Source organism: Meles meles, chromosome 6, assembly GCF_922984935.1.
Source record: "Meles meles chromosome 6, mMelMel3.1 paternal haplotype, whole genome shotgun sequence".
NCBI lineage: Eukaryota > Metazoa > Chordata > Mammalia > Carnivora > Mustelidae > Meles > Meles meles.
Genome location: NC_060071.1, coordinates 78,606,984 through 78,633,606, shown reverse-complemented (window position 1 = coordinate 78,633,606; position 26,623 = coordinate 78,606,984). Strand labels below are relative to the sequence as shown.

The window sequence follows — 26,623 nt, the reverse complement described above, 5'->3', positions numbered from 1 at the left end:
AGACACTAGCTGCAGGAGTAGACTGTGGGCTCCTGGAAGATGAGGACTCCTTCTGTGGCCCTTTAAATGTCCAGGGACAGTTAAGCTCTCCTTGGACCCGCAGCAGGTGCTCAGAAAAGCACTCGCTTCCGTACTGCCCCCAGTGTCCACCGTGTTGTCAGATGCTCTGGGCTGAGCCAAGGCTTCCGTTCTGTCTCCCTCCCTGATGGGGCGGGACCTAGTTGCACCCGCCTAAGAAGGAAGTGGTTTAGTCACTGGGTAGGGGAGCAACCAGGCAGTCGGAAGTCAGAAGCCCTGCAGTGACATAGAGATTGACCCCTCTCAAGACACCCTGCCCCTCTCTGTGGGGCTCCCAGAAGTCACTCCTTCCCTGTGGACTTGCACCTTTCAGCCCGATGTCTGGCGGCAAGTTATGGTTAGTGGAGAGCGGAATATACGCACAGTGGGACCCTTGCCCCCCGGGAGGACAGGAGTGGGTCCGGGGGGTGGGGGTGGGGGGACTAGACTTTGAACTGACCACATGGAGTCACCGAGGTCAAAACTGTCCGGGTGGAGTCACTGGGGTCACAGAGGTGGGGCCAGTACAGGGAGCAGCTGGAAGACCAGGACTCCTCCTTCAGGCCCAGCAGTACCCCAGCCTCTCTGGTGTCTGTCGAAGAATTGGAGAACCCAAAGTTCATTGGTGCAGGCAGGTTCGGGGTGGTGTTCCGCGCGCGACACAGGACGTGGGGTTTAGATGTGGCTGTCAAGATCTTGAAGGGGTGAGTGACCTGAGCCGTGGGCCTCTCAGGGTCTGGCCAAGGAGGAGGGGCGAGGTGCTGCAGGTCTGCATGGGGAGGGGAGGGATTTTCCAGGCGTCAGGGGTGTGACTCCAACCCTTTTCCTGGAGCGTAGGAAGGCGATATCCAGGGAGGTGAAGGCCATGGCAAGTCTGCGGAACCAGCACATACTGCTCCTGCTGGGGGTCACCCAGGAGCTCCAGTGGGAATTCACCTGTGGGCCAGCTCTGGTGACTGAGTTCATGGAAAATGGTTCCGCGGCAGGGCTGCTGCAGCCCCACTGTCCTCGGCCCTGGCCTTTCCTCTGCCGCCTGCTGCAGGAGTTGGTCCTGGGGATGTGTTATCTGCACAGCCAGAACCCCGTGCTCCTACACCGGGACCTCAAGCCCTCCAACGTCCTGCTGGACTCAGACCTGCACGCCAAGGTCAGCCTCCCCATATACCAGCCCAGCATCTGGGCACAGAACTTCTCGACTCCATACCCCCAGCATCTCCTTCTGGACACAGGGCTGTGGAGGGTCAACGCCCAACCAGGAGCTTTAGCCCCTACCCTGCCAGGTGTGAGCAACCCTGATCCATACGGTCTGTCCACAAGCCCATCCACCATTCTGTCCAAAGACCCATGGCTGACCTTGCCTGGGAGACTTAGACCTTGACCTAACCCCCTGAAGAGGGGACTCAGGCCTCCAACCCAAGGGTTCCATTGGTCCTACCATTCCCCTAACCCTCAAAACCCCCTTTATAAGGCTGGACCTGCACCTTGTGGTCAGAGAAGGGATTATGGAAGCTGCCTGGCCCTGTCCATCCTCTACCTTCTCCCTATTTCCTCCTTTTACAGCTGGCAGATTTTGGCCTGTCCACGTTTCAGAGAGGCTCAAGGTCAGGGGCTGACTCCCCAGAGCCAGCCTACTTGGCCCCTGAACTGCTGGCTGATGTAAACCAAAAGGCCTCCATGGCTAGTGATGTCTACAGGTAAGGTACCCACTCCAAACACACATTCCACATTTCTGCACCTCTCTGGGCCCTTCTAGGGGGCCATGTGTTTGGAAAGGAATCTCTGCCAGCAGTTGGGCCAGGCCTCAGCTTTGTGTCTCCTGCAGCTTCGGGATCCTAATGTGGGCAGTGCTAGCTGGAAGAGAAGCTGAGAGTAAGACTCTGGGCAGATGCTGGGATCCTTAACTCTGGGTGCCCTCCTCCTGCAAGTCTCCAAAACCCTCTTCTTCCAGCTTACCACTCAGACTGCCCGACTTTCTCCTCACCCCCCCCTTGGACTACACTCCTTTCTTGCTTCCACGTTGGAGCAAGTGGCCCCTCCTACCCTGAATGTCTTCTCTTTGCATCCCCCATCCCCACTCCAGCAGTGTCTGGGACATCACTTGAGCAGGAAGCAGGGTGTGAGAGGCAGATTCGGCCCCCGCTGACCAAGCTACCCCAACCCAGCGCTGAGACTCCTGGCTTGGCAGGACTGAAGGAGTTAATGCAACACTGTTGGAGCCAGGAGCCCAAGGACAGGCCCTCCTTCCAAGGTGAACTGGCAGTTCAAGGTGAACTGCTAGTTAGCTGGCAGCCAGGGTAGGCCTGGATCTGTCAGCAGGGGGCTTCTCCCTGGGAAAGTCTGACTCACCTGCCTGCCACCCACTCTGCCTTGTCTCCAGAATGCCGACCAAAAACCGAGGAAGCCTTCAACCTGGTAAACAAGGAGATGGATGCTGCAGTCTCCACAGTGAGTGTCCAATGCCACCCCCCCAGCCCAGGAGCTGGGCAAGGATGGTGTGACATGGCTCCCTTGGCCACTCGATGCCTCCTCACTGGCCACTGTTCTTTGTGCCTTACTCTTTGTCCTCACTCTCCCCACCTCACCACTGATTATGGACCAAGACATTACTCTCTTGGGTTTAGGCTGCTTCTCTTACCTCCCTGCCCAGAAAGCTCCCTATGTCTTTGCAGGTGAAGAAATTCCTGCGTGAAAACCAGGGCAGCAACAGGATGTCATCTTCCCTTAAGCCAGGCCCAGAAGGGACAGAAACAGAAGGCCCTAGGGGAACCACAGGAAGCCATGACATCATAGCCATGGAGATGCTAAACAAACTAAATCTGAAGGAGTCCCCCAGCTCTGTTCCTAAAAAATGTACAAACCTTCCCAAGAGGATCAGGGCACAGGGAGACAAGGTTCAGCCGGCCCAGATAGCAGGGACGCCTTTCGATTCAACAGCCCCATCTCCCCAGACTCCAGAGACCTCACCTTCAAGAAATTGGGTACCCAGCGCCAACTTGGCTTGGACCCCAGGTCCTGGACCTGCAGGGAATCAGGTGAGACACTGGCAGGACTAGGGAATGCACTAGGACTCCCCTGAATCCTGTCCCCCTTGCCAGGGAAGACTTGGGCCTGAGGGGGATGCAGCATGGGAACTCGTCCCAGGACAGGGAACCTAAGAGAGCTTTGTTGTTTGCAGGGGGCTGAGAGACATAGCACCAACTGGTCTCCCAGGGCACCACGGCCCAATCCAATACCAGGTACCTGCTCCTCACTCCTTTCTCCTGCTCAATTCTTCCAGTGGCTTCTTCCTCAAGACTGTCTATAGATCCGGGGTACCTTAGGTAGCAGGAGGGAGAAAGGGCTAGTTGCCACCTACCTCAAGCTTCTCATGTCATAAATGAAGAAACTGACACCCGCCAGGACTGGGTCCTGCTGGGGTCACACAGCAAAGTCTGGATTTGCCCTGGGCCTTCCAAATTTCCCCAGAACCAGCTCTGTGAATCCCTAATTTCCACCATTGCTATGTTGGTCCAGAGGGGCTCCTAGAAGAAAAAACCCAAATATCAGGGTCTCAGGTATTAGTTGCCACTCCTGAGCTTCCGCAAACCCGGTTTCGAAGGGGCAGCACAAAGGTGAAGGCCCAAGGCACGTTTGACACAGGCACAGGCCACCCTAGAGACTCAATACTTGCATTTCCCCAGGATGGACACAAGGTGCCGCTGCCTCTCCACCCCGCTGCTCCTAATTTTGAGTTAACCATCCCACCAACACCACAATTTCTCTTAAAGGTAACCCTGTTACCATACGTGACAGCCACGCGGTGCAGGTGGGAGACAACAACTACTTGGTTATACAAAAAGGAACTGCTTTGCCAACACAAGGCCTGGCGCCCTGGGGTATGGGTCGAGGTTGGCGGCGTGCCCCACACAAGTAGGTTGGAAAGGAGAGCCACAAGAACCAAGAAGCCTGGAGCGGGCCCATGGCAGGGCTAGTATGATGCAACTTCTGACCTACCTCTTGGATGTGAGGTAATTAGCTGAGACTTTCTTCGAAGGCCAACTGATTTGTGAACTCGGAAGTCAATAAACATGATGGATTTTTTAAAAAGATTTTATTTATTTATTTGACACAGAGAGAGAGAGCAAGCACAAGCGGGGGAATGGTAGGCCAGGGAGAAGCAGAGCGCCCTCTGAGCAAGGAGCCTGATGTCGGACTCAATCCCAGGACCCTGGGATCATGACCTGGGCTGAAGGCAGCCACTTAACCGACTGAGCCACCCAGGAGCCCCAAACCTGATGGATTTTTAACCAAGGCGCCACACTTGGGAGGCTAAGGTTTAGGCCAGGCGCGGGCGGTGGAGACCTGTATGGGAGACGGCAGGGCTGACACGGAGGGAGGCAGAGGCCCTACCGGCTAGCTGAGGCCGGAAGCGGGATGCGCAGGGCTGGGGGTGGGCCGGCAGCGTAGCACACCAGGTCAGGGCGCAGCTGCCGGCAGGAAGGAATCCGAGAGGCCTGGCTCCTGGGGCCGCTGTAATCTCTGGGCGGAGCACTTCCTCTGGATCGGGTGAGACCCCACCCTAAACCAAAAATCTGGGGATCGCCTCACTGCCTCCCTACCGAGAGACCACAGTGGGGGAGGAGTGGGGAGGAGGCTCTCCCTGGGCATTGGAAGACCACGGCACATCTCTTGTCTCGCACAGTGCCCCCAGCCTCTCAGAGGTCAGCCCACACACTTATTTCCCTCCACCACAAGCACTCACTACCAACACTCCTGGGCTCGCTGCTTCCCAGGCGGAGCCCTTTGACTCTCAGCTGGTGTCTGGAGTGGAAAGCTAAGGTTCCGCAGCAGCGGCATCCAGTCAGGAGGGGAGGAGAATGGGCGCACCTCAACCCCCCATTCCAACCTAAATCCTAGCCCCATACGGCCCCAAATTCTTCCCTACATTCTGGCTAGCCTTCACTCTAGCACTCCATTCTCCCCATGCCCAAGAGCTCCACCCCCATTTTGACACATGCTGCTCAGCCTGGCCCAACCCCTCGCCTCTCCCAAGGTTGCATTCGCCTTTCTGGAGGGAGCTGAAGGGCAAAGGCAACGACGGTGTTAGGGGAGACAATGAGGGAGGGAGGAGGTCTGGGGAGTCCGCCTCGGCACGGGAAGGGGCCGGGCAGTCCCGTCGGGGAAGTGGGAGGGGTCCCCCCTCCCGGCGCCGGGAGGGAAGCGCCTGCTGCCTGGGGCTCTGAGCCACTAGCTTCTCGGCGGTCGATCAGGACTCCACCACCAGCTGTCCTGGGCTCCCTCCTTGGGCCTGGCCCATTCAAGCCGCGGTAGAATCGCGGGCAGTGAGTTTGGGGGGCGGAGGGAGGACCTCGAGGCTCCTTTTCTTCAATCCCAAATCCTGCTTCTCCCGGAGAGGAGGCTTTTGCTAGGGCATCTCTGCGGTCTGGGTTCGAGGGGGGAGGAGCGAAAGATGGGCCAGTCTTCTCACAGCCAACTGAGAAAAGGCTGGGAGGCTACAGGGAGCGCCTGGCGGATGGGATTGCCGCGAGGCTGGGGAAACCGGGTGGAAGTGGCTTGGACCCAGTGAGAGAGGCACAACTGGGGTCCGGACCGGCCACAGGCAGTAACGCTACACCTGGCCCTCCCCAGCCCTGGGTCCGCCCTCCACCCCGGCTAGGCACGGCTAGGCACGGGGGCAGGGAGGACCATGGCCCGCCTCTTCAGTCCCCGGCCGCCCCCCAGCGAAGATCTCTTCTACGAGACCTACTACAGCCTGAGCCAGCAGTACCCATTGCTGCTGCTGCTGCTGGTGATCGTGCTCTGCGCGCTCCTGGCGATGCTGGCTGTCGCGTCAGCCAGCGGCAGGGTGAGCGGGGTCGCTTCTGGTGGTGCGGGGCTCCCTCCTGAGGGTGGCGGGAGGGTAACCGCCTAGAGGGCGTTTTCTGGGTAGGGACTTAGGGCGCGTTCTTTGCTGGAACCCAGGAGAGAAGCACCGAGCCTTGCTAGGAAATGTAGTGATCCTGGACAAGTCACTGCACCTCTCTGGGCCACAGTCGCTCGGCCGCTGGGAGAAAGCTGAGCCCTGGGTGCTTTTAGCTTTTCTCAGGGTACTGACAGACCTTTTGAGCTTCTGTGATCTACTGGTTCTAGAGTAGATTCAACACCGGGTTTTCCAATTTTCCAGAAGGGAAATTACACTGGGCCCCGTGGGAATCCATTTCCTGGTTTTCTTTCTCTCAGAGAGGCTGTAGGGCAGCTGTACCCATAGACTCTCAGAAGGTATCCTCCATCCCACTCACATCTAGTCCCCAAATAAAGCCATATCCAGTTTCTTCCCCGCCCCCCTTTTCGGAGAAAGGGGGTCTTCAATTCCATTTCTGGAAATATCTTGCTCCAAGTTTTCTTTTCACTTTTCGGAGGCAAGCTGGGGAAGCCACTAAACTGACCAGTTCTTGCTGGGCCACCTGAAAGTCCAGAAAGAGGTGGAGACACAGGACTGGGACAGGGGCAGGAGGTCCACCTCCAGAGGTGGGTGGTGAAAGTGTAGGGCTCCCCACTGACCCCCCACCCACCCCTGCCAGGAGGGAGGTTCCTTGCCCCTTGCTGCTGGAGCACTTTTTGGGGCTGGGAGGGGCTACTCCCAGACCTGTGCCCAGGGCAGAAAATCTCCTTAAACAAATTGTCCAGATTTGGATACACTCATTCCTAAGTGTTCCATGAGGTAGGATTTTTCACTTGCATGGGGACCCCAGGATGGTATTCTAATTCCTACCTGACAGATAAGAAAACAGGCTCAGAAAGGTCCCAGATTCACAAATGCGTCATATAGGTAGACTCTGGGTAGATGGCCCAAGCCGTCCCCATCCCGGCTGCCAGTGAAATATTAGGTTGAATCATATGAGACAGCAGGCTCTGTAGATTAAAAACAGATTCTTGGCAACTTCCTATGGTTCAACCTAATCTGAATAGACGGCCCAGATACCCTGTCTCCTTTTCGGACTTGAGTTAAAGACACTTTCCAGAAGCAGCCTGGGGGCTGCCTGCTCTTCAGCTTGGAGGAGCTTCCCAACCTCCGCACTCCAGTCTTGCCACAAGCACCTCCTCCCCACAGGATCTAGTTTCAGACCGGGGCTTCCTGACCACTGTGCTGTGCGCACTGGGTGGCTTCTCGCTTCTCCTGGGCCTGGCTTCCCGTGAGCAACGACTGCAGCGCTGGACACGTCCCCTGTCGGTCCTCGTGTGGGCAGCGCTACTTGGGCTAGGCCATGGCTTCCTGTTCACTGGGGGCCTGGTGAGCGCCTGGGACCAGGTGAGAGGAGCGGCAGGTGGAGCAGGGGACAGGAGCACATCCAGGCCAAGAGCAGCCAGCAGCTTCCGGTGCCTCTGCTTCCCCAGGTGTCCTTTTTTCTCTTCATCATCTTCACCGTGTATGCCATGTTGCCCTTGGGCATGCGGGATGCCGCAGCTGCGGGCCTTGCCTCATCACTGTCCCACCTACTGGTCCTTGGGCTATACCTTGGGCCTCAGCCAGACTCCCGGCCGCCGCTGCTGCCGCAGGTGAGAATGCATGTAGCACAGCCTGCGCCCAGGGGCCGGGCAGCGTGCAGGACTGGTTCTACTGGCCACCATTGGTTCTTCTGAGCATGCGCCGATCGTTTGCCCAGCTGCGACTCCACGGCAGGATACCACGCTAAGCACAGGATACAGACCCATAGCCCCAGAGGGTAACCTCAGGGAGCTGGTACATTACTGCAGCCCAGGCTGCAGACGCTAGAAATCGCCTCTGGGCCCCCGGGGAAGGGACTTCACCAGGGGACCAGAGTTGTGGGGACAGATTTGAATGACAGAACCTTCACAAAGAATGTAAAAATTGGGAGCTTAAGCGGTTTTGTGCTCGGGGGCCACAGATGGGCTTAGATGGTGGGGTGATATTCCAGGCAGAGGAAACGTGTGTGCAAGGGTTTCTAGACCTAAGAGACCTCTTTGGTGCACAACTCAGTCTAGAGCAGGGATACTGGGGCCGGGAAAGCACCCACTATGGGCACGGCAGTGTGGCACCGATTGCCTGGAAATACTTGGGTCTCTAACTGTGGAGTCCTCCTCAACCCTCTTGGAGAAACTCCAGCTGCACAGGTAACACTGCCCACCACCTGCAGCCAGCACCCTCTAAGGCTGATCCTCTCCCCCAGCTGGCAGCAAATGCCGTGTTGTTCTTGTGCGGGAACGTGGCTGGAGCCTATCACAAGGCACTGATGGAACGCGCGCTGCGCGCCACGTTCCGGGAGGCTCTTCGGTCCCTGCACTCGCGCCGGAGGCTGGACACTGAGAAGAAGCACCAGGTATGCTGGGCCTGGGAGGCTAGGCGGGACAAGGTTTGAGAAAGGAGTTGTTTATATCACACAAGGGGGCTCCTTTGCAAGGGGAATGACTTTGGGCAAGCTACTTGCCCTTTTCTCTCCTCCTTTGTAAAACGTGGCTACCACCACCTTGGGGAGTTGTGTTAAGTCTCAAAAACCCTGAAGCTTGTAAAAGCACTTTTTCTTTTTAACATTACTCCTTTTTTTTTTTTAAAGATTTTATTTATTTGACAGAGAGAGAAAGATCACAAGTAGGCAGAGAGCAGGCAGGGGACAGGGAAGCAGGATCCCTGCTGAGCAGAGAGCCGGATGTGGGGACTCGATCCCAGGACCCTGAGATCATGACCTGAGCCGAAGGCAGAGGCTTAACCCGCTGAGCCACCAGGCACCCTGTAAAAGCACTTTTATGATACTAAATGAAGAACTCTAATTCTGGCATTGGTGTGGGGAGTTCAGTCCCTAAAGGTGATTAGTGCTAGTGCAGGATGGGGTGCTGAAGCCCAGCTCTATGTGATGGGGAGGACCTGGGGGAGTACTTTGGGGCACACTAGTGGGGCTGGGGAAGTGGGTGAGCTCCTAGATTGTTGGGAGGCTGGTTTTAGGTTTCAAGAAGCTGGTTGTTCATAGTGATCTCCTCTAGGAACACCTACTTTTGTCCATCCTTCCTGCCTACTTGGCCCGAGAGATGAAGGCAGAGATCATGGCACGGCTTCAGGCTGGACAAGGGTCACGGCCAGAGAGCACCAACAACTTCCACAGCCTCTATGTCAAGAGGCACCAGGGAGTCAGGTTTGAGAGAGGATGACCAGAGGGGAGGGGGGGGATGGGCTGAGATCTTGACCCCACTGACACCTTCTGCCCTGCCTAGTGTGCTGTATGCTGACATCGTGGGCTTCACACGGCTGGCCAGTGAGTGCTCCCCTAAGGAGTTGGTGCTCATGCTCAACGAGCTCTTTGGCAAGTTCGACCAGATTGCCAAGGTCAGAGGGGGCCTCCCTCCCTACCCAGGGACCTTCAAATGCCCACCCTGGAGAACCCTTTACAAGGGAAACTCCTGCCACCTACGATCCCAGTCCCATTTCAGAGCCCATGTATTCTAATGGAAGATATTCCAATGGAACTAGGAAATCCTTTCAAACAACCCCAGGTATGGAGCTGCTCACCACACACCTCAAACCTGGAGAGACTTCTCAACAATGCCCCACAAATGCCCCAATGACAACACCCTAAATATGCTCAGAGCCCTCAGTGGAGGGGGTCTCTGGATACTACAACCAAATCTAGAGAGGTTTTCAGATGTTCTAATCTTAGATTTTCCAAGAGAAGTCTCTGCCTCATGCAACATCAGTCCAGGCCAGACCTGCCTCCTGTTCAGACCCCAGGGATGCCCCCAACAAACCTAATCTTGGGTCTCCCCGAGCAAGCTGCAGTCTTGAGGCCACACTCATGTGCTCAAATCTGAATACGCCCTACATGTGCCAAAGATGGGGGAGAGCTACCAACCTCAGCCAGCCCCATATCAAGTTAAGGGAATCCCTAGATCTGACCCAGAGACTTCCAACCTCAGAAGTTGTTCAGGAATACCATTTGTTCCCACTTGTCCCAGCCCCCTCGTGCCTCCTCTGACCTCTAACCAGGTGCCCCCCACCCTCCCTCTGCACACACACACTCCCAGGAGCATGAATGCATGCGGATCAAGATTCTGGGAGACTGTTACTACTGTGTCTCTGGGCTCCCGCTTTCCCTGCCCGACCACGCCATCAACTGCGTGCGCATGGGGCTGGACATGTGCCGGGCCATCAGGTCAGCTCAGGTGGGCGGGCAGGAGGGCTACCCAGGGATGGATGTTGGGGAGGAGCAGGCAGGGTACTGGAGGACCTCTTGGAGAGAGGGAGGTGTATGGCATGCGTAGGTGCCGAAGGCAGCGTTCAGACTGTCCCCTGCATACCCTGCTCAGGAAACTCCGTGCAGCCACTGGCGTGGACATCAACATGCGTGTGGGCGTGCATTCGGGCAGCGTGCTCTGCGGAGTCATCGGGCTACAGAAATGGCAGTATGATGTCTGGTCCCATGATGTCACGCTGGCCAACCACATGGAGGCGGGTGGCGTGCCAGGGTGAGATGTGGGGCTGCAGGAGGCCACAGGAAGAAACCAGCCGGGCTTCGCACGTGCTGCCACCCTATTCATAGTTCCCTAAAATGAGCACAATCCTACCTGGGGCTCAGGGAGATCCTGATGTGCAGGGAGGGGTGCTGGGAGACACCTCTGGGATCACAGGACCTTGCTTAAAGTCAGACCTCCAGGAAGGACCCTGGGGAAAAATGAGAGGTTTGCAGGCCCTCCCTCCTGACTCACTGCCCCCTTTCCAGACGAGTGCATATTACAGGGGCTACCCTGGCCTTGCTAGCAGGGGCCTACGCTGTGGAGGATGTATCCATGGAACACCGGGACCCATACCTTCGGGAGCTAGGGGAGCCCACCTACCTTGTCATCGATCCCCGGGTAAAAGCCCAGCCTGAACCCCATGGGCCGGCCCGTACTAACCACCCACAGCTGACAGGCCTGATCTCTTCTCCTATGCCAAACATTGAATTCCTGGATTCCAGTGTGCGCATCAGGGGGGAGGAGAGCCAACCTTCTAAGGGGGGTGGGGAGAATGTAGAATGCATTTGTGATCTTGACTCTCAGCTCTCATATGCCCCAGGCTGAGGAGGAGGATGAGAAGGGCACTGCAGGAGGGCTGCTGTCCTCTCTCGAGGGCCCTAAGATGCGTCCATCACTGCTGATGACGCGCTACCTGGAGTCCTGGGGCGCGGCCAAGCCTTTTGCCCACCTGAGCCACCTAGAGAGCCCTGTGTCCACCTCTACCCCTCTCCCGGTAAGCGCATCTCCATCTGAGCCCGAGCACTTATTAACCCCACACTGACCGCCCCTCCTGTCTTCCCTGTCCTCACCACCAGTGAGTCACTTGATGACATCCCAAGGCCCTGAACTGTCTGGTTGCCCCAGTCCCTGGTTCAGGCCTTTCCTTGCCCTTCCTTCCAAAGAAAGGGCAAAGATCACTGCCCTCTGAGCTCGCCTGAGATAAAAAATCCTATAGACACTATCTATGTCCATTGTTCCCCAGCCTCCACTCGGGAACCCCCTTCCATCAGTACCACAGAGGTATAGCCTACACACGTCCTGGGTCTGAAACCAGTGCTTACAGCCATTCCCACTGGGAAATGTCTCTGTCCAACTTCATTCCTGAGATTGGACCCTCTCTTTTCATCCCCACTAGGACTGGGAAGGTGGGGGCAAATCAGTTCTTGTCCCACTCTCCAGCATTGGTGTGAGGATAAAATGAGGCGACAGTGAAAATCTTACTTGGCCTTGAAGGAAGTCATCCTGAGCAGGCAGGGGTCATGGAAAGAGGAAAGAGAGGACACCAGGGGATGGTGGATTACTGGTTGATCCTATGCTTGTCCCCCTCAGCTCGTCAGTGACCCACTAGCTGATGCAGGAGCCTTTATCTCCCCCACTAGCTGGCTCTCAGGGTTCGTGCTTGGTAACAAGCAGCCAGAACCCTCTCTTGCAGGGACTGAGGCCTTGTCCCCAAAGGCTTGCCCCAGGAATAGGTTCCCCAGCCTGCTCTCCTCCTCTTCACCCGATCTTCCCCAAACTTTCCCAGCCACCTTTCTGCAGATCTTCTGCTCAGAATCTTCTCTACTGGGTAGACCCAATTGGGTATGTGGGATGACTTCAGAGTACCCTTTCTGTGTTCTATCTCCCCACCCCACCCACCCAGCAGGAAAGCAGGCCAGAGATCAGTGAGCACTGTGGAGTGGGGCAGGGGCAGGGGGAACCTTGGCAGCAGTGGTTCAGGAGAATACCTAATACTGAGCCTTAACATAGAGTAGGGTAAGGGCCAGAAGGGCTTAGTGGGCAGGAGGGAGAGGAAGAAAGAATCCAAGACCCTTCTGACCCCTGCAGGATGAAGCCCCCCAGGGGGAGGTAGAGTAGAGGGTGGGCTTTGATGGGAGCCCAGGGACTGTGAGACAGTGTTGGGTGCAATGCCTGTGGTGAGATGCCCCCCAGAACCCACGCCAGACCTCCCCAAGACCCCACTAGTGTGCAGGCTAAGAAGTGTCAGGGTAGAGAGGTAGGAACCCCTGATTCAAGGGTATCTCCCAAGACAGGACTTCACCAGCCCAGAAATTCACTTCCCACCCCCTGAAGTGCCAAGCCTTCAGTCAGATGTTAAGAAAATCTGAGAATCACATCAGCTTACCCTTACAATGGGGACCTCTGGGATGTTGGCACACGGTTGGTACTAGTATATACCATCCATCCATTCAACCAACCATCCATCCATCCATCCATCCATCCATCCTTCCACAATCTTAAACCACTTACCATGTGGCAGGCACTAAGCTAGTTCTTGAGAAGACAGAAATGAATAAAACGTTTTCCCTGCCTTCGAATAACATATAGGCATTGAGCAAGGTAGAGAGGCAGGTGGGTAGCTTGAAAAAAAGTTAGGCTCAGACCAAGATGCATAGATGGGCTCCTACCTAGAACATCCCTTTTAATCTCCCTTCTCCTCCCCTCTCCCTCTCCTATATGCCAGGTTTGGGTCTCTGGGGACGATGTGGCCCCCTGTGACCCTACTGCCTTCACTTGAGCCAGGGGAGCAGGAAAGAATGGTCCTCAGATGCCTGGCCCTGGGCAGTGGCCGCTGTGCTTCGCTCTCTTTCTTGGGACTTTACTTGTCTGCTTGCTTTTGATTCTTTGCACACAGCATGCCTTCCTTTTACTGCAGAAAAGAATAACTGTGACCAGGTTTGGTTTTTTCCTTCCTCTTTCCCTTCCTTCTAGGTTTTTTGTTTTCTGCTCCCACCACACCCCAGCTCAGCCTGACCACAAGGGAGTCAGAAAGTTTGGCATTGTCCCTCAATTTAAACCAACGAGGATCTTTGGGCATGCTGGGGGGATGGGCAAGTCTCCGCCTTTGGGATTTGGTTAGTCCCTAGGGAAGATGACCACCCCTCAAACCTACAGGGTTGTCTCATTAAGTGGTAGAAACTGAGGAAATAAGAGCATAAGAACCCTGGGTATCTGAAGAGTCAGAAAGAACCTTGAAGGAATAAATGTGGTTTGACCCTTCCCTTCAGGGCAGGTGGGATTTGATAGAAAGAGGAAGTCATCTGAGGCAGGGGAAACACATCAGATGCTCAAGGTCAAGGACGTGTATAGATATGGAATGTCTCACCCTAGAGAGGCTTCAGGGATTTTCAGCATTGCCTCATCACTCCCTCCCCTGTGTTTTTCCAACAGGAGAAGGCCCTTGCCTCCTTCAGCCCGCAGTGGAGCCTGGACCGGTGAGGAGGCCCCAGCATCTCTGTCTGAGTGACTTGCCTCCATCCTCCCTAGGGGGGCTGCTCCTGCTTTGCCCACATGCTGTGGAGGGTCTCCTGTGGTGACAGGCTGGGCTCTCACTGTGCAGGAGCCGTACCCCCCGGGGACTAGATGAAGACCTGGATACTGGGGATGCCAAGTTCTTCCAAGTCATTGAGCAGCTCAACTCTCAGAAGTATGGAGAACAGAAGGCAGCTGGGAAGGGTGTGGGGCTGGGCCCCCAGGTAGCAAATGGATGTGTTCCCCTGATGAGCCAGCGGGAAGGGAGCAGTTTTCCTGCTCCAGCCCAGGAAAACACACATCTGGCCACCAGGGCCACCACCAGCCTTGCCCTGCCCTTTCCTCTCCGGGGCTCACTGCCCCCCACCTCCCACCAGACAATGGAAGCAGTCAAAGGACTTCAGCCCACTGACACTGTACTTCAGAGAGAAGGAGCTGGAGAAAGAGGTGGGTGTGGGGGGTGGCAGTGGAGAATTTTCTAGCCTTAGTTCCTTGGCCTTGGAGAGCTGGCAAGCCCCGTGGTCATACCTCACCTCTCAGGTCTGCTCAGTTTGTGATTCTGGGCTGAGGGACTTTGTGCGTCTCTCCAGATGGAGGTCACCCTATAGATTGGATTACTAGGTGGGGATGGGAGGGAGGAGGCGGGCTCCTGGGAGAGCTGTAGCAGCTACCTGAGACTGAGTGGGAGGCTGGGATACCTGCTCCTTGCCTGCAGTGGACACTGCCAAGGTTATGGGCAGCCCTGGTTGCTCCTGCCACCACACTGACCCCTGTCCTTCCAGTATCGACTCTCTGCCCTCCCCGCCTTCAAATACTATGCAGCCTGCACCTTCCTGGTCTTCCTCTCCAATTTCATCATCCAGATGCTGGTGACCAACAGGTGAGAGTCCCAGGCAGGGGTGGCCCTGAGTCTCAGACACAGACCACCAGGCTCCTGCTGATCCTTGACCCACACTTTCTTCCTTTACCCACTTCCCCTTGGCTTCAGACGCTGAGCCACAGAGGAAGTATGTGTTCTGGGGAAGCAGTGATAATCACAGCCTTCATTTTTACTGTCACACATCCTGTGGACTGTCTATGTAATCTGAGCACTTTCACATGCCCATCTCTGGGTCCTGATCGCTTTTCCATGAAACAGGTTCTGTTTCATTGAGAAGCCCAAATCTCACAGCAGATGAGCCTAGGAAGCAGGTCCTCATTTTTAGCCCATGGCTGGGAGGGGCTGCAAGGACTCGTCCAAAATGCAGCCAGGTGGAAGAGCTTTGGCCTGAAGGCTCAGAGACTGGCCTGATGCAGCCGCGGCCCCTCGTGAGCCCCTGCTGCCTTCCAGTACTGTTCCTGCCCCACCCCACCACCGCCCTACACCCCCTCAGCTTTCCTGGATCGCTGGCATGCAATACCTTTTATCAGTGCAGACCCCAGTGGGGGCCAGTTCAGATCCCCAGGACTGTTCCTCCCCACATCTCCCAGCCAGGGTACACAGCACCTCCCAGCACACAGAGCATCGTCTGACCCTTCAGAGCCTCACTCACTCTTGTCTCCCTTTAGGCCCCCAACTCTGGCCGTCACCTATAGCATCACCTTCCTTCTCTTCCTTCTCCTCCTCTTCGTCTGCTTCTCAGAGCACCTGACGGTGAGGTGGGCTCGGGGGATGGAAGTGGTGAGCTGGGCCCTTACCATGACCTGGTCTGAGGTGGGGTACCCCAGCCACATGGCTAAGGTTCTTGTGCTCCTTCCACAGAAGTGTGTCTTGAAAGGCCCCAAGATGCTGCACTGGCTTCCCACACTGTCTGGCTTGGTGGCCACACGGCCCGGACTGCGAGTTGCCTTGGGCACTGCCACCATCCTCCTCGTTTTTGTCATGGCTATTACCAGCCTGGTGAGGGCAAGAGGGGGCCCCAGGCAGCCCCGTCAGGGCCTGGTGGACCCATAAGAGGCTGAGTGGGGACCCCTGGATTTGGGAGAGCAGCTGCACTAAGGCCGGGGGATTCTGGCAATGTTGGATGCAGTGTAAAGAAAAAAATTAATCTGCCCCCTGTATAATTGTTCATAACTCTCTGGTGGACATCCTTCCTATCTTTTCTATGTAGGCAGATATTCATTGTTTAGCTCACTCACTATGATTTTTGTAGCTGAGTCTGGCGGATTTTTCAGGACTTACAGTCACTCTTAGAATTCTATCCCTGAAAGACACCTTAGAAATCATCCCCTAGCCAAGTCACAGAAGAGGAAGCTGAGGCCCAGAGAGGTTAAGTGGCTGGCAAGAGATCACACGGTGGCTCCACTGGCAGACTAGCGCTCAGGACACCCTCTCCTCCCACCCCTGACTGCCCAGCAAGGACGCCAGCACTAAGGCTCCCTCACCAGCCAGAAATGGCAGGATCCACCCCTTTGGAGGAGTCTGGCCCTCATCCCTAGGTCAGCCGAAACCCAGCACAAGCCACCACTGGGCCCCAGGAGCTGCCTGCCCACCTCAGCTCTTCACCTCCTTCTGCAGTTCTTCTTACCGGCAGCATCAAACTGCCCTTCCCGGGCTCCCAATGTGTCCTCTGTGGCTTTCAACCTCTCCTGGGAGCTCCCTGGGTCCCTGCCTCTCATCAGCGTCCCGGTGAGTGTTCGTCACAGCCCTGAATCACTTTATCCAGAGCCTTCCTTTGCCTGTCTGCTACCCCATTGATTGAAAAACATTCCACCCTGTGAATTGGGATGGATATAAAACATTTGGTGTGTGTTTGTGTGTATGACACCCCTTGTCCCCAGATAGGACCTGGGCCCTGGGAGGGGTGGAACAGGAGCCCTGAGATATTCTCCCACCGTGGCCTGTGGCATATGCCCCGCCCCTTGACAGCCCCACCCTGCCTCACAGTACTCTATGCACTGCTGCGTGCTGGGGTTCCTGTCCTGCTCCTTCTTTCTGCACATGAGCTTTGAGCTGAAGTTGCTGCTGCTCCTGCTGTGGCTGGGGGCCTCCTGCTCCCTCTTCCTGCACTCCCATGCCTGGCTGTCCGACTGCCTTATCGCCCGCCTCTATCCAGATCCCTTGGACTCCAGGTGCGTATTACCATGGGACAGAGGTGCCCAGAGCTGTCCTCGCCTCACTGACCTGAAAGGGGGAGGGTGGCTAAGGGTTACATGAACACTGGGGGTAGGGAGAAGGCCATCGGGAAGGGGGGCGCAGAGCAAGGGGCAACCCTGATCCATGGCCTCCTCAGGCCAGGGGTGCTGAAGGAGCCCAAACTGATGGGAGCTATCTCCTTCTTCATCTTCTTCTTCACCCTCCTTGTCCTGGCTCGGCAGGTAAGTCACCCAGCTCAACCCACCAGAGCTTCCCTTTGAAGGGGGAGGCGGGGGTCCCCATATTTGTGACTTGGTCTCTCTCACCCTTTCCCTCAATCTTACATCTTCAGGATTGAGCCCAAATAGTGTGTCGACTGGAAGCTTCTAAGTGAACCTTCCTGCTCCCTTTCTTTCTCCTTCACTCCCCAAGGGAGGTGCCCTCAAATTCTCCCTCCCTCGTCCCTCCCACCCCAAGTCCAGGAAAACCACCCATGAGAAAAAATCTGCTGCCAAGTCTGTCTGGTTTGAATCTAGTTCCAAGGTAGCCTCCCCAGGGATAGTCGGCCCTTAGGCCTTCTCTCTAGACTGGGGAGTGGTATGGTTTGAGGCATCATGGAGTGGGTGGGGGGTGAACACTCAGGAGCTGAGGCTCCCCCTGCACCGTGCCTCCACTTGGGCCCCTGGTGACCTTGCCAGAATGAGTATTACTGCCGCCTGGACTTCCTGTGGAAGAAGAAGCTGCGGCAGGAGCAGGAGGAGACAGAGACAATGGAGAACCTGACTCGGCTGCTGCTGGAGAATGTGCTCCCCGCACATGTGGCCCCCCAGTTCATCGGCCAGAACCGGCGCAATGAGGTGACTCCCACCCCTGACTCCTGAGCCCCAGATGCCACAGGGACTAATTTTGGATGAAAATCTTGGCCCTCAGCCCATCATCTCTGGACTCCCCCACACTGGGTTGGGTGGCTGCCTGGGTCCCTGTCCCTGTCAGGTAGGTGCCTCCGTTTTCATAAGCTCTTGGGCTTAGTCTGCTGAGCATAGAACCTCTGCGTTCCAAGTACTTACTTAGCAGGAGTGTCTTCTCCAACCCATGGCCACTCCATACCTTCCAGAAGCTTCTTCGAGTGTTGATGGGAGATGTATGGAGGACACAGTGCACCCAGCCCTCTGGACCTGCACTATCCAGGATGGTAGCCAGTAGCCATGTGGGGCCATTTAAATTAATTAAAATGGAACATCCAGGGCCTCAGCCTCACTGGCCACATTTCAAGTGTCTAAGAGCTGCTTATGGCCAGTGGCAATCATATCAGACATCACATACTCAGAACTTTCCAACCACAGGAATTTCCATTGGTAGATGTTAATCTCCATCCTCAAATGCTCTCTAGTCAGACCATCAGAGAAGGTCACCCACATATTAGTGCCATTTTGCTTGTACCACCTGAACTTCTCCCTGTCTGCTATGGAGATACTGTTGGCCTGTCTTGAGGAATGTTAAAAAGAAACAGGTCAGGGTCTATTCACAGCTTTATGCCCCCACCAGTTGCTCTCTGTGCTCAAGGTCGGCAGGAGATCTACTTCCGCTGGTTTCTACTCTTATTTATACTGGGACTCTTGTAACTGTTCCTGTTTCTGTCTTCACACGGGCTGCTAGAAAGCCCAGAGCCAGAACCTAGGACTGACAAGGACTTCGTGTCACCCCTTTTGTGAGCCAACTTCAAATAGGATTCCATCTTTCCTGTCTTACTTTTATTTTTCCTTTGTCACATTTCCCCTATTATTTTGTCTTCCAAATTGAAGCTATCTTTGCAAACTGAGTTAACAGGCTTAACACCCATCAGCAGTAAGACAGGACAGAAAGACAGTTCTCACCGATATGAGCCCAGTTCTTGAAGAGACGCCTCTCACATTGCTGTGAGGTGACCCTGACTCCAAACCCCTATCTTTCCTGGAATCATAATGAGACCCAATCTTTGACTACTGAGTCACACATCCAGGGTAATAACCTGGCCCTATCCCTCTCCCTCCTTTCCAATCCTTCTTAAATAGAGGAGTAAGAGTATGGACACAGGGAAGGGGCCCATGCAGACCCATGGGGGAAAGAACGTGGCTTGCTCCCTCATCCCAGCCTCCCACCCTCCAGGATCTCTACCACCAGTCCTACGAGTGTGTCTGTGTCCTGTTCGCCTCAGTTCCAGACTTTAAGGAATTTTACTCTGAATCCAACATCAACCACGAGGGTCTAGAGTGTCTGCGGCTGCTCAATGAGATCATTGCAGATTTTGATGAGGTGACAGCTCCAAGGGTCCCCCAGACCCTTTGTCCTGGATGCTAGAATTTCCCACCAGTCCCTCCTGCCCACTTGCTCTCCGGCCAGGGGCCCATGCTCCTCTCCCTGGCCCTGCCGCTCCTCCTCTGATCCCCAGCTCTCCAGCGACTCTTCCCACGATCCAGTCTCCCTCCTGCCACACTCCCTGACCCCACGACCTGGTCCTTTTTCTCTAAAGGCCTGGGGCTGGGCTTCTGAGATGGAGGAGGGAGGGAGTAAGAAAGACTGGGGACGCAACCTCCTTTCTGTACAGCTGCTCTCAAAGCCCAAGTTTAGTGGGGTGGAGAAGATCAAAACCATCGGCAGCACCTACATGGCAGCCACAGGCTTAAACGCCACCTCTGGACAGGACACACAGCAGGTACAACCTCCCTTCCTCACCTACCAGCCCCCCTCTGGGCTTGTGCTGCTGGGCCCTCACTGCCCCATCCTGGTGGACTGGCCCATTGCTAGGATGCTGAGCGAAGCTGCAGCCACCTGGGCACCATGGTGGAGTTTGCAGTGGCCCTTGGATCAAAGCTGGATGTCATCAATAAGCACTCATTCAACAACTTCCGCCTGCGTGTGGGTGAGGGCCCTCCCTTGCTGGGCCAGTCTGGGACTTCCTCTTCACCTTCTTCGGTTCTTCCTCCCCCAAGTCCTTTGTTAGCTATTCTCCAGCTCATCCCTGGAGGCAGAGCATGAAGCTGCTGGGCCAGGACCTCTGGAGCTCAGCTACCCCTTCCCTAAGCCACACCCCTCCAGACCCATTCTCCTTTCTTCTAAGATCTCCAGGTCCTTCACCATAAGTTCTGGAGCTTCCTCCCTCTCTCTCCTTCCTTAAATATTCCCCCCACCACCTCCCAGGGCCCCTCTTTACCATACCTCTTATCAGGGTTGAACCACGGGCCTGTAGTTGCTGGAGTGATTGGGGCCCAGAAGCCTCAGTATGACATCTGGGGCAACACGGTGAACGTTGCGAGCCGCATGGAGAGTACAGGAGTCCTGGGCAAGATCCAAGTGAGGAGACACATTGGAGGCATGGGGTTGGGGGAGGGGATAGGGCCACCACCACACTCCAGGCTCACACCCTTTCAATCACAGGTGACTGAAGAGACAGCCCGGGTGTTGCAGTCCTTAGGCTATACCTGCTACAGCCGGGGCATCATCAAGGTCAAAGGCAAAGGGCAGCTCTGCACCTACTTCCTGAACACAGATTTGACCCGAACTGGCCCTCCCTCAGCCACCCTAGCCTGAGACCCCCACCCATCCTCTCTATTCTAAGATCTTCAATAAAAAGACTCTGGGGGCACCTGGCTGGCTCAGTGGGTTGAGTGTCCAAGTCTTGATCTCGGCTCAGGTCATGATCTCAAGGTGGTGAGATCGAACCCCACGTTGGGCTCAGCACTGAGTATGGAGCCTGTTTAAGATTCTCTCTCTCCCTCTCCCTCTGCCCCTTCTCTCTTTCCTCTACCTATTAAAAAAGAAGCAGCAGCAGCTCCTGGTATAGCTACAGATCACCTTCTCCTTGCCTCTCAGCAGGATGCTTCTTCCCAAACTAAACTGAGTATACACAAGTATGATCGTGAGTGTATTAGAAAGGAGTGATTCTTCACAAGCTCAGGAAGAGGACTGCCTCAGCCTCCCTGCCTGATTCCAGCATTTTGTACACCTCGGAAGCATAAAGAATTTTAGCCACATGGCTCAAAATAAGGATTTGTCTTTTCCTGTTTCCCACCCACAAATATTGGCTAGGAAAATGTCATTTAACCTTTATTCATTCAATAAACACTAAATAAGCATCTACTCTGTGCTTCCAAGGCAGCAAGGGCACTAGAGGCCTAGGAAATGATCTGTTGGATCCCTCCCTGTTGTCAAATTGACCCATGCTTTCCAGCCAAGACCTGTAGACAGTTTGGGGCTTCTCTTGTTCTCAGGTGCCTCAGATACTCTCTTGCTTCCTTCTGCAGGTGCTCATTTAGATGGGTCTTGAAGCATCCCTGGTTCATTCCTCCTTTTTCATATTTGGAGTCTGTGAGCAATACCTTGACACCCTAGGTTTGTTACAGATGTTACCCATGGATTCTTGGTTTTTCTCCTAGTTGCTCTTTCTTTACAGGAGAGATTACGAAAGTACACTGCTGCCACTTCTTCTACCATCTTCCTAAAATGCAGCTGGAACAGAACCAGTCTCCGGCTCTCTAAAACAACAGTCATCCCTCAGAAAGAAAGACTTAACCCTCTCACTTACAGGAATCCTAATTTCCCAAGAATGACCAGGGTTACAGAGGGCATCAGAGTGTATTTTGGGTACTGGCAGAAAGCTGATGTGCAGGATTCCACAGCCTGAGATCTGATGAGTTTGGTTGCAAGTGAAACCTTGGAAAATGGAGGGAAGTCCCCTAGAACATTGCCCACTGAAAGGACAAAGATGAGTAGCAGGAAGTTGGAGTCATGGTAACAGTGATACCCATCACAAGCTTGGGGTAAAAGTCCCACAGCAGTGCTAAGTGTACTTAGAACATCCGCTGATTCAGGGAGTCTGGACTGATAGGCCCTCATGGGTGGTCTTCCTTGGTCAGCTCCTTCAGGGGTCTGTAGCCCTGTATTGTTCTAAGTATGATCTGCAGAGCCTCAGAATCGAGGAAGAGAGGGGATTCTGGTTTCTGTGCCTTTGTGTCCCTTTCCAAACTGAATATCACGGGAAACTAAAGGATGTGCCTCTCACCTGTTGAGAAGAACCCCCCTCCGCTAAGAGTGCCAGGAGCATCCCTCTTGCCCCTAATGCACGTGCCCCCCACACAGGGCTGACCCAACGTGATACCAATTTTAATCGCAAAGCTGCTCCAGGCTTTCACTCTGCCCTTACCTGCCCCGCCCCGCCCCTCCCTCCTCTTCCGCTCCAACCCACTCCCGTTCTACTCCTCCTCCTCCTCGAGGTAAACTGGGTCAGGCCAATGTGGGGGAACATTCCGCCACAAGGACCGCTAGCGTCCTTCTACCAGCAGCAGCAGCACCACCACCAGCAGCCCCTAGGGTTAGTTCGGTTCGCTTCAATGGAGAGCGTCGATGGAGTCGGCGAGGCTCCCGGAGGGGCCAGTCTCGGAAGGGGCGGGGGCGCCCCTCACCGTCTGGCCCAGGGTGCCCCCGCGGCGGGTGCTGGACGCCTCGGAGCCAGTGCCCTCCAGCAGCTTGGCGACGAAGCCCACGCCCGCTGAGCGCAGAAGGCCGCCGCCGGCGCACGCATACAGCACGGGGTTCACGCTACTGCTCAGGAAAGCCAGCGCAATGAACACGTGGCGCGCCAGGACCAGCGGGCCTCCCATGGGTGCCGCGCCCCTGCCGGCCAGCACCCGGCCCGCATCGACTAGGTTCACCAGGTGGTAGGGCAGCCAGAAGGCTGCGAAGGCCAAGATGATGAGCACCACCAGGCGGCCAGTGCGGCGGCTGCGGCGGAAGCGCCGGGCCTGCAGCCGGCGCCTGATGTCCGAGTAGCTGGCCACCACCACCAGGAAGGGCAGCAGGAAGCCGGTGAGGGCCTCGAAGAGCAGATGGAATGCCTTGGCTCGCTCGCTGGAGTACGTTGGGAAGCAGCGGGTCTGGTTGTCCTGTCTCAAGCTCACGTTGCGGTACACGATGACAGGTATGGCCAGCAGAAAGGACATCACCCAGATGCTTGCTAGCACCCACCAGGCAACGGCCTTGGTACGAAACTTCTGGGACACGAAAGGGAGGGCGACTGCCAGCGAGCGGTCCAGACTCATGGCCGTGATCAGCAGGACGCTGGCGTACATGCTGACTCCGCAGGTATAGTGAAACAGGCGGCAGCCAAACAGTCCAAAACCCCAGGTGCCCTGGGCCACAGAGTAGAGGAAAAAGGGGGCTGTAAGCAATACAGCCAAGTCTGCCAAGGCCAGGTTCAGCACCAACAAGGCAGTGACAGAGCGCTTCCTCATCTTTACCAGGATGCTCCACACCACAAAGCTGTTGCCGGGAAGCCCCACAGCCAGCGCCACTGACAGTAGGATGATAGTCAACGGAACGATGAACATGACCCCTAGTGAGGAGGTACTGCCCAAGATGTAGGGTCCGTGGCCACTGCGAGGACCTGGAGGGTGAGGGCGAACACAGGCATGAGGGTAGGGGACCAAGGTTTCCTGACACCTAGCCTGAGAACTCTAGTCCATCTCCAAGATCAGCAGCGGCAGATGCACCTCTGCGATATATTGCCTTCAGCACTTCATCAACGGACCTGTCTTCAGGGAACCTGGCAGAGCACAAAGACTGGTTTTCTAACTGGATCATGGGGCTCCTTCCTGCCCACAGACCCAATTGCAAAATATGGAGCAACAGCAGCAGCAGTACTTTCATACCCTTTCTGCCTCCTTCCCTTCTGAGACCCAGAACCACATGGGGGAGGGGGACCTTCCTTACCAAAGCTGCACCCCTCAAAAGCCTAATTTCTCTGTCACCTGCCAGGCCCTTAGACCCCTCAGTCCCACTGACTTCCTCCAGTCACTGACCGACTCTCTACAGAGCTGCCCAGGGCCCACCAGGAAGAACAGGGATGGGGAGGAGTCTGAGGCTACGAGACAAGAACAAGTCCTCCCCAGTCCTTTTACCACTGCTCCCGCCTTCTTTGGAAATTCCTTTGCACCTTCTCTCATGGTTGTATCCTGCCTTTACCTCCCCTATTCCTAGAATACTTACTTCCAGGCTTTGCCGTGTACCGGTGGGAAGCTGGTGCCAATCTCAAGGCTGGGGCAGAGTGGCGTAGCCTATTACCAGACCTGCCCCTGTTCCAGGGTTCCCAGCCCCAGGTCTGGCTGCTGTCGGTGAAGTCCGCCAGAGAGGAAGTACCAAGAAGGCAGAGGAGGGGGAAGACACATCATGCTGAGGGTGGGGCTGAAAGCCCTAGCCCTCCCTTCACTGGGGTGGGGGAGAAGAGTCTTTGTGTTCCAGAAGAGTCTAGCAGGGAGGAAGACTACTCCAGGGGTGGGACCAGATGAGAAGAGCCCAGGAAGGTGCAGTGAGAGGAAAGGGGTGAGGGGAGTGAGTAGGCTGGGGTGTGGCCTCAGACACAGGTCTAGACTGGAGAGTTGGATAGAGTACTAAACTGTCATACAGGAGAAGGAGGGAGGGACGCCAAAGAAGGGAAATGGGCTCAGTTTGAGAGGCCAGAATATGGGTATCTTTATTTATTTATTTATTTATTTATTTATTTATTTATTAAAGATTTTATTTACTTATTTATTTGATAGACAGAGATTACAAGTAGTCAGAGAGGCAGGCAGGAGGAAGCAGGCTCCCCGATGAGCAGAGAGCCCAATGCAGGGCTCGATCCTTGGACCCTGAGACCGTGACCTGAGCCCAAGGCAGAGGCTTTAACCCACTGAGCCACCCAGGTGCCCCTATGGGCATCTTCATACCACTGTGTAAATAATGTAGATTTTTAGATTAATAGTAAGTGTAGGTTAGGCCTGTGGCTAAGTTATGGGTTAGGGTTTAGGTAACATCAGGGCTTAAAGAGGACAGCATCCTGTCTTTGGCTTGGGTTCAAGTCATAAGTGGAGTTGGAGGGGGAGGGCCCTCCTCCAGCGCCCGCATCTATTCCCTCATTTAAAGCAGCTGCTTCAGCTCTAGGTCAGTCAGTTCTCCCTTCCCTCTGGCAGAAGCTAAAGTCCAAAGGATCTCCTTAGTATCCCACAAAATTTCAGTTTCTCCCCCCTTCCCCAGCCACTTGCCTTGCACTTGCCCCTGTGGCAAGTGAATCTGGATTTAAGATCTGGGCACTGGTCGGGGCGCCTGGGTGGCTCAGCGGGTTAAAGCCTCTGCCTTCGGCTCAGGTTGTGATCCCAGGGTCCTGGGATCGAGCCCCGCATCGGGCTCTCTGCTCAGCAGGAGCCTGCTTCCTCCCTCTCTCTCTGCCTGCCTCTCTGCCTACTTGTGATCTCTGTCTGTCAAATAAATAAATAAAATCTTTAAAAAAAAAAAAAAAAAGATCTGGGCACTGGTCAAAGAGGTCAGCAGCACCTCTTTCCTACCTTCCCATAGTTGGCTGTCCGGTCCCAACTTAGACACACAGAAAAAGTAGAGGCTGAGCACAGGGAGAGGAGGTAGCGGCAGTTTGTTTGTTTGTCACACCTGCCCTGCCAGGAGGGGAAACCAGGAATGTGCAAGGAGGAACAGCCCCCCCAAATGGTCACTCTTCTCCCTTCCTGGAGGGAGGGCAGTCTCCCCCTTTGACCTCTCCTGCAGGGGCTAACATCTGAAATATCTTTCGTTCAATCTGACTGTGAGCCTTCCTGCTTCCCTGCCAATTCTGTCACTTGTCAGGAAAGATGTGGCCTGTGATGGTGGTCATGGAGGTCCTTTACCCTTTGCGGCATGCCCACTTTCTCTGCTTTGAGGAAAGCCCAGTGCAGAGCCGACCCAGTAGCTGTGAGGCAGAGGATGTGATGCAAACAAATGGGCTGAAACCGCAGCAGGAAGGCAGGGTTGAGGAAGGGCCTTCTGACCACAGAAGTTGTGAGATGGGGACTTTGGAAGAGAGGAAGTTAGGGAGACTCTGCCCCTGCACATGAGAGCCAGAAGAAGCCCCTGTTGTCCGTGTCTGGGGAGGTTCTGACTCAGGGCTCCAGGGTCAACCAGAGGCTCCATCTGATAGAAGCTGGGCTATCTTTGCCTCCTCTCCCACACTACTCTCCACCTCCATGTCTCTCAATGGCCTTTCTTTCTCCACCCCAGACTAGCTACTCTAAGCGTACTTCCTGACCCCCAAATCCGGAGCTCCACCCTGCCCCAGTTTAGGTGGCCCTGGCGTGACCCTGAGGACTGAATTTCCTTAGCTATTTCTTGGCCTCTGCCTGGGTGGTGTAAACAAACAGTCACTAAAGGAGAACCTGGGGTGACGGTCCGAGGGAGCACTCAGGTAACCGGTCAGTGAGGTTTGCCAGGGACTGAGGGGACTGGGACAAGAGGCTTTCAGCACTAAAACTGGGAAAGTCTTGGGCTAACCGGATGAGTTGGTCAATCTAGTGACCACATGTGTGTGCACATGGACACCCTCTAAAAATGAATCCTATCCTACCTCCCCAAACTCAAAAGCATCTGGATCCAAAACAGCTTTGGGACCTAGAGATGGAAAGACTCCCAAAGATGGGGGCCAAGAAGTATTGGAGAGTGCTGAGCTCTTGGGGGGGAGTCAAGATTTGGCAGAGAGAAAAAGAAGACAAAGGAGAGGGGGCGCCTCCTTGAAAAATTCTTCCTGTCCTCCAGCCATCCACACCATTCCCCATACCCACTCAGCCCCAAGCCCCAAACGTCCTCCGGGTGAGCATGTACAGGATCCTGGGGTCCTTTTTGAGTCATGTGACCTTTGCGGGAAGAGTCAGATTCAGAGGGGAAGACAAATATGACGCCCAGGGCTCCTTCCCCACTGCACCAGCCGCAAGACGGGAAAACTTT

General features: G+C 55.3%; 3 protein-coding genes across 9 annotated transcripts; 2 read left to right on the top strand and 1 right to left on the bottom strand.

Moving 5' to 3' along the window:
- The first annotated feature begins 255 nt into the window (after window positions 1-255).
- Window positions 256-4,143, top strand: RIPK3 (receptor interacting serine/threonine kinase 3). 3 transcript variants are annotated; one of them, XM_046007074.1, is made up of 10 exons: window positions 256-415; window positions 621-761; window positions 1,100-1,204; window positions 1,618-1,751; window positions 1,880-1,926; window positions 2,138-2,305; window positions 2,435-2,502; window positions 2,727-3,089; window positions 3,233-3,293; window positions 3,825-4,143. In XM_046007074.1, exons 1-10 carry the CDS (start codon window positions 413-415, stop codon window positions 3,968-3,970), a joined length of 1,236 nt encoding a protein of 411 aa, XP_045863030.1. In that variant the 5' UTR covers window positions 256-412; the 3' UTR covers window positions 3,971-4,143. The 3 variants fall into 3 exon arrangements, with proteins under 3 accessions (XP_045863030.1, XP_045863029.1, XP_045863028.1); XM_046007073.1 differs by having other exon boundaries at window positions 895-1,204; XM_046007072.1 differs by having other exon boundaries at window positions 550-761; window positions 895-1,204.
- A 138-nt stretch (window positions 4,144-4,281) lies between these two features.
- On the top strand, window positions 4,282-20,575 carry ADCY4 (adenylate cyclase 4). 5 transcript variants are annotated; one of them, XM_046009346.1, is made up of 25 exons: window positions 4,282-4,602; window positions 5,686-5,902; window positions 7,148-7,345; window positions 7,432-7,593; window positions 8,226-8,375; window positions 9,034-9,182; window positions 9,262-9,373; window positions 10,069-10,196; window positions 10,351-10,509; window positions 10,764-10,896; window positions 11,099-11,272; window positions 13,711-13,754; window positions 13,880-13,966; window positions 14,169-14,238; window positions 14,574-14,671; window positions 15,340-15,670; window positions 16,289-16,399; window positions 16,658-16,842; window positions 17,004-17,088; window positions 17,545-17,703; window positions 18,992-19,138; window positions 19,431-19,538; window positions 19,631-19,745; window positions 20,052-20,176; window positions 20,261-20,575. In XM_046009346.1, exons 2-25 carry the CDS (start codon window positions 5,744-5,746, stop codon window positions 20,411-20,413), a joined length of 3,342 nt encoding a protein of 1,113 aa, XP_045865302.1. In that variant the 5' UTR covers window positions 4,282-4,602; window positions 5,686-5,743; the 3' UTR covers window positions 20,414-20,575. The 5 variants fall into 5 exon arrangements, with proteins under 5 accessions (XP_045865302.1, XP_045865303.1, XP_045865304.1 ...); XM_046009347.1 differs by lacking the exon at window positions 4,282-4,602 and having other exon boundaries at window positions 5,238-5,902; window positions 10,031-10,206; window positions 15,340-15,424; window positions 15,533-15,670; XM_046009348.1 differs by lacking the exon at window positions 4,282-4,602 and having other exon boundaries at window positions 5,239-5,902; window positions 15,340-15,424; window positions 15,533-15,670.
- Window positions 20,576-20,699: 124 nt separating this feature from the next.
- Window positions 20,700-24,005, bottom strand: LTB4R (leukotriene B4 receptor; the record flags this gene model as incomplete). Its single annotated transcript, XM_046007866.1, has 2 exons — window positions 20,700-23,264; window positions 23,867-24,005. Coding segments are annotated over 2 exons (1,194 nt in total), but the record flags the coding sequence as incomplete, so codon positions are not given.
- Between the last annotated feature and the right edge of the window lie 2,618 nt (window positions 24,006-26,623).